Consider the following 13,427-nt stretch of genomic DNA (forward strand, 5'->3'; position numbering starts at 1 on the left):
AACAACAATACCCTCTTCCCCCACTATATGTTCCAATGTCTTAATCCCTGCCTTTTCCCATTTAGCGAATACCAAGTTATCCATTCCCGCCTGAAACAGAACATTCCCCCTTACAGTTAACTGGTCGGACACCCGAGGGTCCCCTCCCAGTTTACCAACTAACATTTCCCACACCTCCCTCATAGACTTTAACATTACACTATCTCTAAGATGGATTGGTATCTGATCCGGCTTAAGATGTAACAGAAGAAATAGTTCATATGGGGCATAAAACTCCCATTCCATATCTACTGTAGTATATTTCTCAGAATAGCCAAACCAGTCTCCTAAATGGCGCAAAAGGCAGGCCCAGTTATATATTTGCAAGTTAGGAAACCCTACTCCTCCCTGATTCCCACTACTTAGCATAAAATCCTGCCTGAGCTTTGGCTTCCTACCCGCCCAACAAAAACCACCAAACAACCTATTAAGTCTTTTTAAATCTGCTTGTTTAACTCTCAACGGCAACGTTTGTAAGATATAGAGCCATCTTGGAAGTATAACCATCCGTATCAAGTTAATCCTGCCCCCCCCCCACGACAACGGGAGAGTCTTCCATCCATCCAGATTCTTTTTAGTGACTGCAACCATTCCAGGGATATTAAGGGTGTACAAATCCCATACATCCATCGTTAACCTTATCCCCAAATACTTAAAAGAATTATCTGCCCATCTCAAGGGGAAGTCTCTCCCCAAGCCTGCTCTCAGTCGCGCGGATGAAGCCAGCACCTCCGATTTTGCCAGATTCAGGCGAAGACCTGCATAATCTCCGTATTCCCGAAATTTTTCTAACAACCCCTGAAGCAAAGACTGCAGGCTAGTAAGATGTACCAGAAGATCATCAGCATAAGCCGCAACTTTAAAACAACAAGAGCCCACTGGAACTCCCTTAATCCATGGATTTTCCAAAGTATCTCGCACAAGAGGGTCTAAAGTCAACACAAAAAGCAGTGGCAACAAGGGACAGCCCTGCCTCGTTCCTCTCTGAATCACAAAACTTTCCGACTCTAATCCATTAACCCACATCCTAGCTATGGGATTAGAGTACAATGCTTTAACCGCGGACACAAATCGTCCCAAAACCCCATATGCTTTCAGTGTAGCAAAAAGAAATTCCCAGTGAACCCGGTCGAAGGCTTTCTACGTGCCAAAGCTAATCAGTAGAGACTGCAACCAGCGTTGATGACCATACACTAAGGATGTCAAAATACGCCTCAGATTTTTTGCCACTGATCTCCCACCAACAAAGCCCACTTGGGCTTCATGCACTAGAACCGGTAAGTAATGCCCCAATCTATTCGACATTATCTTAGCCAACACCTTCACCTCAAAATTTAACAAAGATATGGGCCGGTCAGAAGCCAATTCCTCCGGGTCCTTCCCCAGTTTAGGTAAAACTGTAATTTGCGCCGACTCCAAAGTAGATGGCATTCGTTCTAAATCTATAGTTTTATTCAGACACCTTGTAAGCGGGGCGATTATTTCTGTGCTGTTAAGTTTAAATCAGTCAAAGATATCTCAGGTATTGACATGGCCATATATGGCCCCCAAACTCATGCTGAAAATCAGCAGCTAGCCAGTTATATCAGGTGATATAAACGGCTAGTTGCTAACTGTGAATTTTCAGCAGGCCATGACTGGTCTAAAAATTCACGGATAGCTGGTTATGTGGTATTTAACTGGCCACATGCCAATTCTGGCCAGTTAAATGCTTTTGAATATTGGCGGGTAAGCTTACATGGGAGTATAACAATGCAAATTATATAAAATATTTTTTATGCATGCAACAATTTACATGTGGAAAAACTTAACTACTACTACAGAGAACTGAAAAACAGCCAAACACAATCCAAAGGGTTGTGTAGGATAAAGAAATGAAAAGAGTGGGAAATACCCCCAGAAACCAAGGCTCCCGCCGAGGTCTGATCAACAAGACACTATTATCTACAAAAGATTTTGTGTCCTTGACCTAATTTCTTTCATGGGGTAAATTTTCCCTCCACTTTTCAATCTCAGCTGCCCATGTTAGAGCACAAATTTTAAGAATAACTGAGTGACAAAAGTTTCCAAGCTACAGCATAGCATGCATAAACTTAGCTTAATAAATGCTGGCTTGACAACCCCACATTTCAACTGCTGATTTTCAACAGGGTCCGATACGTTTCTGGCCTTCATCAGGAACCATTCAGTTGTATCATAACATCAGGGGTATCGGTTTCGAGCTAGCTAAACTTCTCTTGGAACCAACGAAAGATATTAAACTAAGTTTATGCATGCTATGCTGTAGCTTGGAAAATTTTGTCACTCAGTTATTCTTAAAATTTGTGCTCTAACATGGGGAGCTGAGATTGAAAAGTAGAGGGAAAATTTACCCCATGAAAGAAATTAGGTCACGGACACAAAATCTCTTGTAGATAATAGTGTCTTGTTGATCAGACCTCGGCGGGAGCCTTGGTTTCTGAGGATATTTCCCACTCTTTTCATTTCTTTATCCTACACAACCCTTTGGATTGTGTTTGGCTGTTTTTCAGTTCTCTGTAGTATTAGCTTACCTGATCAGGATTAACAGCCCATACTGTTTCTTTGTTAGAAAAACTTAACTACCCTTATGCTGCTAGCCCTATGAATCAAGCGATAGCACTATATGCTATATGTGTTTAAGTCTTCTGATTGATGGGGCTAGCAGGGTTTAAATGCACTGAAGAAGTGAACACTTAAGATCAAAAGATGGAGAGAAGATGGCTAATGCTGCAATGACTCCATTATTAGAGGAATCAGCCTGCAATCAAAGTTCAATGGACGGAAAAACTTTAAATACCTCCAAGGATTCTCAGCTAGCAGAATACAAATCAATTTACATAAGAACATAATAGCCATACTGGGTCAGACCAATGGTCCATCTAAGCCCAGTATTCTGCTTCCAACAGTGGCCAATCCAGGTCACAAGTTCCTGACAGAAACCCAAATAGTAGCAACATTCCATGCTACCAATCCCGGGGCAAGCAGTGGCTTCCTCATGTCTATCTCAATAGCAGACAATGGACTTTTCCTCCAGGAACTTGTCCAAACCTTTTTTAAACCCAGACACGCTAACCGCCATTGCCACATCCTCCAGCAATGAGTTCCAGAGCTTAATTTTTCTTTATTTTATTTGTAGCATTTGTATCCCACATTTTCCTAACAATTTGCAGGCTCAATGTGGCTTACATTTGCCGTAATTGCGGTTGCCATTTCCGGGTAACAGAATTACAAATGTGAAGACATAGTTCCTCCTATTTGTTTTAAAAGTATTTGCATGTAATTTTATTGAGTGTTCTCTGGTCTTTCTACTTTCTGAAAGAGTAAAAAATTGATTCACTTTTACCCGTTCTACACCACTCAGGATTTTGTAGACCTCAATCATATCCCCCTCCCCCCCCTCAGCCATCTCATTTCCAAGCTGAAGAGCCCTAACCTCTTTAGCCTTTCCTCATCTGAGAGGAGTTCCATCCCCTTTATCATTTTGGTTGCTCTTCTTTGAATGTTTTCTAATTCTGCTTTATCTTTTTTGAGATACGGCAACCAGAACTGAACATAATACTCAAGATGATGTCGCACCATGGAGTGATACAGAGGCATTATGATATTTTGTTCTTATTTACTATCCCTTTCCTAATAATTCCTAGCATCCTGTTTACTTTTTTGGCCACGCACACTGGGCAGAAGATTTCAGTGTACTGTCTACAATGACACCTAGATCTTTTTCTTGGGTGCTGACTCCTAAGGTGGACCCTAGCATCAGATAACTATGATTTGGATTATTCTTCCCAATGTGCATCACTTTGCATTTATCCACATTAAATTTCATTTACCATTTGGATGCCTAGTCTTTCAGTTTCCTAAGATCTTCCTGCAATTGTTCACAGTCCATATATGTTTTGACAACTTTGAATAGTTTTGTGTCATCTGCAAATTTAATCACATCACGTCGTTCCAATTAGAGACCTGCATGGGAACGGGGTTCACAAGAATCCCACAAACCCTTTGGGGGTGGAAGTTCTTTGGGGTACCCGTGGGGACAGAAGCAGTTCCTGCGGGGTTCCTGTGGAAGTGTAAGCTGCACCTGCACCAGCCTCTCACCTATCGAGTACCAAGTTCTTTGAGAGCTGTATCCTCCTCCTCCTTGTTTTAACAGCACCGATGTGGAAAGTCTTCTTTTAAGGAGGTGATAAAAACACAAATGGTGACAGAATTTAAGAAGGCGTGGGATGGATGGTCACACGGTACCATGCTGAAGAGCGGTCACTGAGAAGCAGAGCTCCTGCACTTCCTCCTGATCTTACTCCCTAAACAAGTTTTAAGGCGCTTTTAATGGTATTGGAAATCCTGTGGAACAAGCTTACACATTGCCTCTGGGTGTATTCGTAGCGATTTTCAAGAGAATTGCGAGATGGCAGCTAAGCTGCAGAAAAAAAGAGAAGGAGAGAGGCAAGAATCTTGAGACCAAAATGGCAGCCATACAGACATCGCAATGTTCCACTGTATGCTCCACGTGACAGCAGAGATCACCACTGAAGTTACTGCTGTAGTAGAAGCAGCCTTGGATAAGAAATTACAAGCTTTCTATGACAGAGTGAAGGCTGCACATGAAAGACTAGATGGTTTCCACTTGGATTTAGACCACATGCAGCAGCAGACCGCATGACGGAGACTATGAAACTGGCGGAGGCTTTGCAGAAAAAACTGACAGAGTTGGAATTAAAGCTAGACAACCTGGAAAACTGATCACGTCATAATAATTTAAGATTCACAGGCCTACTAGAACAGTTAAAGGATTTGGAATTGGTGAGTTTTCTCGAATATTGGATCCCTCAGGCGCTGCAACTTAATAACTTGCATGGCCCTTTGAGAATTGAGAGGGCACATCGGGTGGGCCCGAGGAGACAGCAAAATGATAGGCCATGAGTGGTGATTATGAAAATCTTGCATTATGGTCACAAGCAAGCTGTGATGCGAGCACTTCACTCTGGACTTACTCTTCATCATGATGGACAGAAAATATTGTGCTTTCAGGATTATTCTGCGAGAATAGCAGCAGTGAGAAGGGCGGCTTTATATGAACAAAAAAATCAAATTTTCTTTAGTATACCCGGCCAAACTGAAACTATACCATGAAGGCTTGAAGGTTTTTGATACAGCAGACTCTGCAAAAGAATTCCTTAAAACCTTAGCAAATGAGACTATTGAGTGACTATTCCAACAGCATGTTTAATTGGTTTACAGAGTTTGTCACTTTTAATTTTTGTGTTGATTTCGCCACTGTCTCTGTTTGGGCTTCCGGACAAACCAACCTAAGAAATCGCAACTGAATATTGGCTGCGAACTGAGAATTACACTGATAGCCCTAAGAAGGTCATTTAAATTTAGAACACATGGCGGTTGATGTGGGATTGTTTATCATTTTTGCGAGTCTTCTGACTTACATTCTCGTGGAGACTCATGAGCACATGATGACTTGTTGCCTCATGGTTGAAGGGGCTAGAGTATGTAGGTGATACACAGGACATATTAACAGCAAGGCTGGTAATCTTACTGAAAACTTAACTTGGAAGGCCTGCAAATCTTTATATGCTTTATCTCCCCCCCCTTTTTTTTGTTTATAAAAAAGAAGCTAGGTGAGCATCACAAAGAGAGCAATATGGTATGTTTGAACCTCTTCCCAACTGGGAGATAATCATACATGTGACACTCAATGCAAAAGACTGGATAGCACCTCTCTCGCTGCTAGACTGCTGTCTGCATCTTAGTATTATTGTTGTTTAATAAAAAAGGTACTAGAGATATTAAATTAATATAAAGACCCTTATGATTATATGGTATATTGTGTGATCTATTTAGTGTTTGTTTCTAAGAAAGTAATTAAATGCAATTGGACTCTGTAATGAAAACTCCCCTCTTGTTATCCTAATTAGAACTATCAATTAAAAGACGATAAATGAAGAGATGTGCTAGGGGTGGGTATTTAGACTGAAGTAGGCCCTGCTATGCCTTCTAGAGGCTATCTGTTAATGCTGTTTTACACTATAGAAATTAAGCTGTGCTGCAAACTAAAGTTAAAACTCTAAACTGGGGTTTCCTGTGACTATCAGCTCTGCTATACATTGATGCTATGGTCTAAACTGGAGTTTCCTGTGACTATCAGCTCTGCTATACATTGATGCTATGGTACACTCTAGAATAGTCCCTTAACTGCTAGCCTATGGAACTGTAATAGAGACTTTAAATGCTAAACAAACAAAACCCTATTCCTTAAGCTGCCTTTGCTAAATAAGTAGAGTAACTTAAAAATAAAAACACTGAGATGACCTGTTTAACTCTAGGTCTACCTTTCCCCGTTTAAAAGCAATTTCCCAAATTACTGAGATGAAACCAGAATCAGACTATTTTTGTATGGTCAATTCTATGGAGAAATGTGATCTATATCCATTATCGAATGAGGAAGGCTTCTATGGATGCACAATATACGTATGCATTTAATACTGTGACAGTGCAGGGTTAGGGTAAGGGATCAGTATTTTTTTGTATATAAGAGTTCCAGATTAAACAATTTAATGTGGGCTTCTATGGTCTATGTCCCAGAAACACCAAAGAAATGCCATGATCAAGTATATAATATCACGTTCATTGTTGATTTAAATCTTGAATTGATAATGAATATAACTGTAATGTAACAATTTTTTGTTGAGCCTTACAAAGCTCTCTGCTCAGACAAATGGTGACAGAACCCATGAGGGAAGGAGTAATGCTGGAACAGGTGCTCACAAGTGGGGAAAATGTGTCTAATGTCCGAGTGGGTGCCCACCTGGGCAGCAGTGATCATCAAACAGTTTGGTCTGATGTAACAGCTGAAGTTGTGGGCAGCCACTCAAAACTCAAAGTCCTGGATTTCAAGCATGCTGACTTTAGTAAAATGGGGCAATACCTGAGTAAGGAGAGAATGGGCTGGGAAGACATTCGAGAAGTGGAAAGGCAGTGGTCCCGGCTGAAAGGAGCTATAAAAATGACTACTAATCTTTATGTAAGGAAAGTAAATAAAAGCAAGAGAAAAAGGAAACTGATATTATTCTCCAAGCAAGTGGCTAAGAAAATAAAAGCTAAAGAGTGAAATACATAAAAACTCAAGAAGAGGAACACAAAGAGGAATACCGGATGAAACTGAAAGAAACCAAGAGAGAAATACGTCTGGCAAAAGCGTAAACGGAAGAACAAATGGCTAGAAATGTAAGGAGGGGCGACAAGAACTTTTTCAGGTATATTAGTGAAAGGAGGAAGACTAAAAATGGAATTGTGAGACTGAAAGAAGCTATGAACCACTATGTGGAGAATGATGAAGAGAAAGCAAATGTGCTAAACAAATACTTTTGTGTTCATGGAAGAAAATCCTGTAGAAGGACCATGACTGACTGGCAAAGGTACATATGAGAATGGAGCAGATACAGCACCATTCACAGAAGAAAGTGTTTATGAATAACTTGAAAATTTGAAGGTGGACAAAGCCATGGGACCAGACGGGATCCATCCTAAAATATTGAGGGAGCTCAGAGAGATTCTGCCGGGTCTTCTTAAAGATTTGTTTAATAAATCCTTGGAGACGGGGGAGGTTCCTTGGGATTGGAGAAGAGCGGATGTGGTCCCTCTTCGCAAAGTGGTGACAGAGAAAAATCTGGAAACTACAGGCCAGTAAGCCTCACTTTTGTTATTGGAAAAGTAATGGAAGCGATGTTGAAGGAAAGGAAAGTGAATTTCCTGGAATCCAATAGGTTACAATATTCGAGACAACATGGTTTTACCAAAAGGTAAATCGTGCCAAACAAATCTGATTGAATTCTTTGACTGGGTGACCAGAGAATTGGATCGAAGACATGAAATGTAATCTACTTTAGATTTCAACAAAGCCTTTGACACGGTTCCTCATAGGAGGCTCTTGAATAAACTTGACAGGCTGAAGTTAGGTACCAAAGTGGTGAACCAAAGGGTTTGAAGGTAAAGTCTGCCTTTTTGCAGATGATACCAAGATTTGTAATAGAGTGGACACTCCAGACTGGAAAACATGAAAAAGGATCTGCAGAAGTTAGAAGAATGGCCTAATGTTTGGCGATTAAAATTCAATGAAAAGAAGTGCAGAGTGATGCACTTAGGGAGTAGAAATCCAAGGGAGATGTATGTGTTAGGTGGTGAGAGGCTGACATGCACCAACAGGAAGAGGGATCTTGGGATGATAGTATCTGAGGATCTGAAAGCGATGAAACAGTGTGACAAAGCAGTGGCCGTAGCCAGAAGGATGCTAGTCTGTATAGAGGGAGGTGTAACCAGCAGAAGAAAGGAGGTGTTGATGTCCCTGTACAAGTCGTTGGTGATGCCTCACCTGGAGTACTGAGTTTTGGAGGCCATATCTTGCTAAAGATGTAAGAAGACAAAGCAGTCCAGACGAAGGCGATAAGAATGATATGGGGTTTACGCCAAGGAACATATGAGAAGGTACTGGAATATGTATAGCCTAGAGGAGAGGAAGAACAGGGGAGATATGATACAGATGTTTAAACACTTGAAAGGTATTAATATAGAAACAAATATTTTCCAGAGAAGGGAAAGTGGTAAAACTAGAGGACATGAATTGAGGTTGCAGGGTGGTAGACTTAGGAGTAATGTTAGAAAATTATTTTTCATGGAAAAGGTGGTTGATGCCTGGAATGCCTTCCTGAGGGAGGAGGTGGAAAAAAAACCTGTGGCAGAATTCAAAAAGGTGTGAGATGAATACAGAGGATCTCTAATTAGAAAATGAATTAAATTAAAAAAAAAACAAAAACGTAGAGGGTTGCATATGTGTTTGCATGTCAAGTGGTGCTTAGATGGCGATGCTGGCTGCATCAACTAAGACTGTTGCTGGGCTGGTTTGTATGGTTCTAAGTGAGGGGACCACCTCAGTCTGCCCCCTAACCAGTTTTCAGGGAGCCCTCTCTTTTACGTGCCTTGGGAGGGGGCACCATCTCGTCTCAGGCTTCAGGCAGCAAACTCCCTTGAGCCACCCCTGAGCAGTGGTGGTGCTGAAAGGAGATGAACTAGCAAACACTGTTCTTACCTCTTGTTGTGCTGCTGCACCACCTCACAATCAGTCCTTAAACTCTTGGTCATCCAACCCAGCAGCACATAAAGCACTAAAGCACTTTATTTCTTGCTGCTGTAGTGCCAAACGCTTGTGATAAGAGCCGATCTTGTAGCTCATACAGCGAGACTTCAGCCCCCTGGCAGCCTAAGGTGAAAGGCTGAAGTACTTTATCAGATGTCCAGCTGAATGGAGAAACTGAAAAGTAAGCGATAGCACAACTAGAGGTAAGACCTGTATGTGCCACATTTGCCTCCTTCCAGACTGTAAATTGATTTTTTGTATGCCCCATGGGAAAGCAAAAAGTCTTCCCATCAATATTGAAACACCCAACTTAAAGATTGTTTCACCTATATCCCAACATTCTTTGTTGGGTGTTTCAGTATTGATGAGAAGATCTTTTTGATTTGATTTTGTATTATTTCTATTGGCTCCTCATTGTTGGTATTTATAAAGCAACTAGTAAAAAAGGCCCGTTTCTGGAACGAATGAAATGGGCAAGGTTTTCCTGGGAGTGTGTATGTTTGAGAGAGAGAGCCAGAGTGAATGTGCGGGTGTGTGACAGAGTAAGACTGTCTGTGTGACAATGTGTTTGTGAGAATGAGAGTGTGTGACAGGGCCCCCTCCCCTGTTCCTAATGCCCCTCACCCCGTTCCCTCCCCTCCTTTTCCTCCTCCTTCCCACACTTTGGGTTCCTTAAGGCTTTCAAAAGTCTATGTACCCCCATGGCCCTAACGCCCTGTATCCGGATACCCCACCGCTTTCCTCCTCACCCCTCCCCCAAGATGTAATACTTTCACGTCCTTCATTTTTTAAAAAGTGTCCTATCTACCCTGTGTACAAATGCCCGGCATTCAGATTGTGTTCCTCTCGTAAATTTTCATTTCTTTCATTCATTCAGAACTTGCCCCCCCCCCCTGAACACTTTTGGTTCCTTCAGTCTTTTAAAACTCTCTTATGTACCCTGTGTGCTAATGGCCAGCATTGAGCTTGTTTTCCTGTCCCAAATTTGCATGTGTTTCAGTCATTCACAACTCCCCCCCCTTCTCCAGTTTAACACTTTCGTTTCCTTCAGTCTTTTAAAACTCTCCTATCTACCCTGTGTCCTAATGGCCAGCATTCAGATTGTTTTCCTTTCCCAAATGTTCATGTCTTTCAGTCGTTCAGAACTCCCCCCTCCCCCCATTTAACACTTTCGGTTCCTTCAGTCTTTTAAAAGTCTCCTATCAACCCTGTGTCCTAGTGGCCAGCACTCAGATTGTTTTGCTTTGCCAAATTGTCTGTCACTGATATCACTGAGGTCAGTGCGTTCCTGCCTAGCAGACCACTTCCGGCAGGCACGGTCCCAGGCACATCCTGTTGGAGGTGAGAATTATTATATAGGACAAGGCTTCCCTCAACCCTCCCTGGCACCTCTCAACTCCTCCTTGCAGACCTGGGAAATCTCCCTCTGCTGTAGACCCAACTTGGACACCTCCCTCCACTGCCCTCCCCACAGACCCACACCTCCTCTCCACTGTACACCCCCACACCCTCCCTGTAGATCTTGGACATTTCCCCTCCACTATACACCCCTAAACCTTCTGAACATTCACCTTAGACACCTCCACAGTCACCACACTGTAATGTCACATCAAGCATAACCTTTCTCAGACCAGACCTGCTCCATGCCCTCACTGTGCACCTGAAAACTCTCTCCTTGATCTCTTACATCCATATGGCCCCACTACCACCACTCCACAGCCCCAGATACCTCATATGACACATATCACAAACACACACCCAACTGCATCCTTGTCACACCTATGACATTTCACCCACAGGAGGCATCCCGACACACTCATACTGTCCTAGGTAACCCCTACACTCTCCACAACTGCCATCCTACCCTACACATAAAACCCCCATACCCAAACACACTCCTACCCCAATATCAAATCTAACACACTTTATCCCAGATACCCTTCAATTTCTACTAAATACTCCCTCTCCCAACCACTTGACTGGTGCACTGAAGGAGACCTGTTCCCAAGCTTCATTATCTTGAGAAATATTATCTTATGGGGGGGGAGGCTATCTTAATATTTCCATCCATGGTCCATTCAGTTCAAGCTATGCCACTGGGAGTCAGGGCTAAGGAGAGTGAATGTGGTTATATGCTGGATGAGAGAAAGTGGGCATTGAGTGTGTGAGGGGGAATGATACTGCATGGGTTATATGGGGCTGAGATGTCTCACTGTGCGCATAAGGAAGTCACAGCTGGAGGATGGGGTTGGTTATCTTAGTCAGGGGGGATGAGAAGGGAAAAGTGGGTATGAGGGCAGTTGAAGGGGGGTAGTGGGGAGAGAAGAAGGAAGGGAGGGTATAGGGATTGGGATGGTGGCTGCTAGGAGACATCTGGGTTTGATAGAAGGGAGGCAACACTGTCAAAGGAGGAGAAAGGAGTGTCAAAATGATGGAGACAATGGGTTTTAGGATAATGATCTATATATATAAAAGGCAACCCCAACGTTCTATGAAGCCTCCAGCCGGAAGTGTGAAGCGCCAGAGATATCCGGTTTCCCCATGAGTGAAGGAAAACAGCACAGCACGAAATCCCTCTCTCTGTAACAGTGAAGGACTCAGAGGGGGAGGGGAGAGAGATGCCCTCACTCTCTCTGTAACACAAACACAGAACAGCAGGAAACAACACTGAAGGACTGGACTCGGAGGGGGGAGGGAGAGAGGGCAGAGGGCAGGGACACACACTCCCACATGCACACTCTGAAGAAAACCTTGCTAGCCCCCGTTTCATTTGCATCAGAAACGGGGCTTTTTCACTAGTAATATATGTTTAGAGGACTGAATGCTCCAAGAAATAAGCAGCTACTGTTGAGTTTACAATGTTGAAAGTAGCTGCTTGCTTTTTATGGTTTATTAGATTTAAAATACCATTTTTCCTAAAACAATAACAAGGCGGTGTACAAAAATATTAAGAAAATGAAATGGAATGCCATTATAATACAGGAAAGCGAGTAGCAAAACCTTTAGAGCTTAATAAGGTACTACAATCAAACAGATTAAGCTTTCAAATGAGGAGTCACACACATTACAGGGAACAATCAGCAAACAGAAAGAAACTACAAGTTTCAGTGGAACCTCGAGGCAGCACCATCACCCATTTGCATGCCAAAGGCTTTCAAGAACAACTGATCTTCAAATATGTAAATTTGGTATAGGAGGGTTCCAGACATATAGCAGTAAGAAGTGAGTTCCTTGAAGAGTGAGTGGTGCAATAAAATACACGATTCCTAGGCGCCATTTAGGTACATCAAAGGCACCATTAATTGACAGATAGACACCTAAGCACATTAGGCGCTGTTCTATAAGTCAGGATCTAAGTGCCATAGTGTTTAACTGCAAGGGTGGCATACACATGGGAGGAACATGAGCATGTCCCAAGTACAAGCATAGTTTATAGAATAATATAAACTATGCGCATCACTTGGCACACCTAGGCGCATCATTCCTCTCCCTCTGCCAGTGCCGGCCTTATGCTAGTAATTGGTGGTAATTATGGGGCACCTAGACTGGGGTGCCAATTTATAGACTTGCCCCCTTAACCTTCAATTACCTTAGATACAAACTGCGACTGCACACCCTCAGGGACAGGGAATACCTACTGTACATGAATGTAACTCACCTTGAACTACTACTTAAAAGGCGTTAGCTAAGTCCAAAAATATTTATGAAATTGTAGTTCCATTTGGTCTAAATTGCTCTGGGTAGTCCTATGGAACTAAAAGAGTAAGGTATAAGTATAAGATTAGAAAACTGAGTAGACTGTTGTAAGCAGAAAGGGTTGGACGTGCTCAGAATTTTACTCTAGTTCCGAGCTCTGGAAGAGCTCTTCCATCTCGGCCCCATCAATCAGATAACATCACCTTCTTGTGTGTCTGATTCAATCCTGCATGTTAATTGAAAATATAAGCACCTTCTTGTGTGTAAAATGCTGTTCTACATGCTCAAATTGTTTAAAAAAATTACCCCCTTAGTGGATAATTATGTTAAGCCTGTTACCTATCATAGATTTTGGCAATACGTAGTTCACCTCTCCCTTTTCGTAGGCTTATCCTTGTTGTTGAAGCATGTGCAAGAATGTGTCCACCAATGGGCTTTTTAGGATCTGCCTGAAAGCTGGGAGACAAAGATGGTTATGTGCATTAGGGTTCTTGCCTTTTCATCTACAGAATTCAAAAAGTGTGAA

The 13,427-nt window shown here is 42.4% G+C and overlaps 1 protein-coding gene across 1 annotated transcript in view; it reads right to left on the reverse strand.

The window, feature by feature from the left end:
• The window catches only part of DMC1 (DNA meiotic recombinase 1), a 506,546-nt gene that overhangs the window by 17,153 nt on the left and 475,966 nt on the right, over positions 1-13,427 (reverse strand). Inside the window, exon 13 of the mRNA XM_030210749.1 lies at positions 13,241-13,357. Coding sequence (XP_030066609.1) covers positions 13,241-13,357 — 117 coding nt within the window. The remainder of the gene's footprint in view (positions 1-13,240; positions 13,358-13,427) is intronic.

The sequence above is a fragment of the Microcaecilia unicolor genome, chromosome 1 (assembly GCF_901765095.1).
Source record: "Microcaecilia unicolor chromosome 1, aMicUni1.1, whole genome shotgun sequence".
NCBI lineage: Eukaryota > Metazoa > Chordata > Amphibia > Gymnophiona > Siphonopidae > Microcaecilia > Microcaecilia unicolor.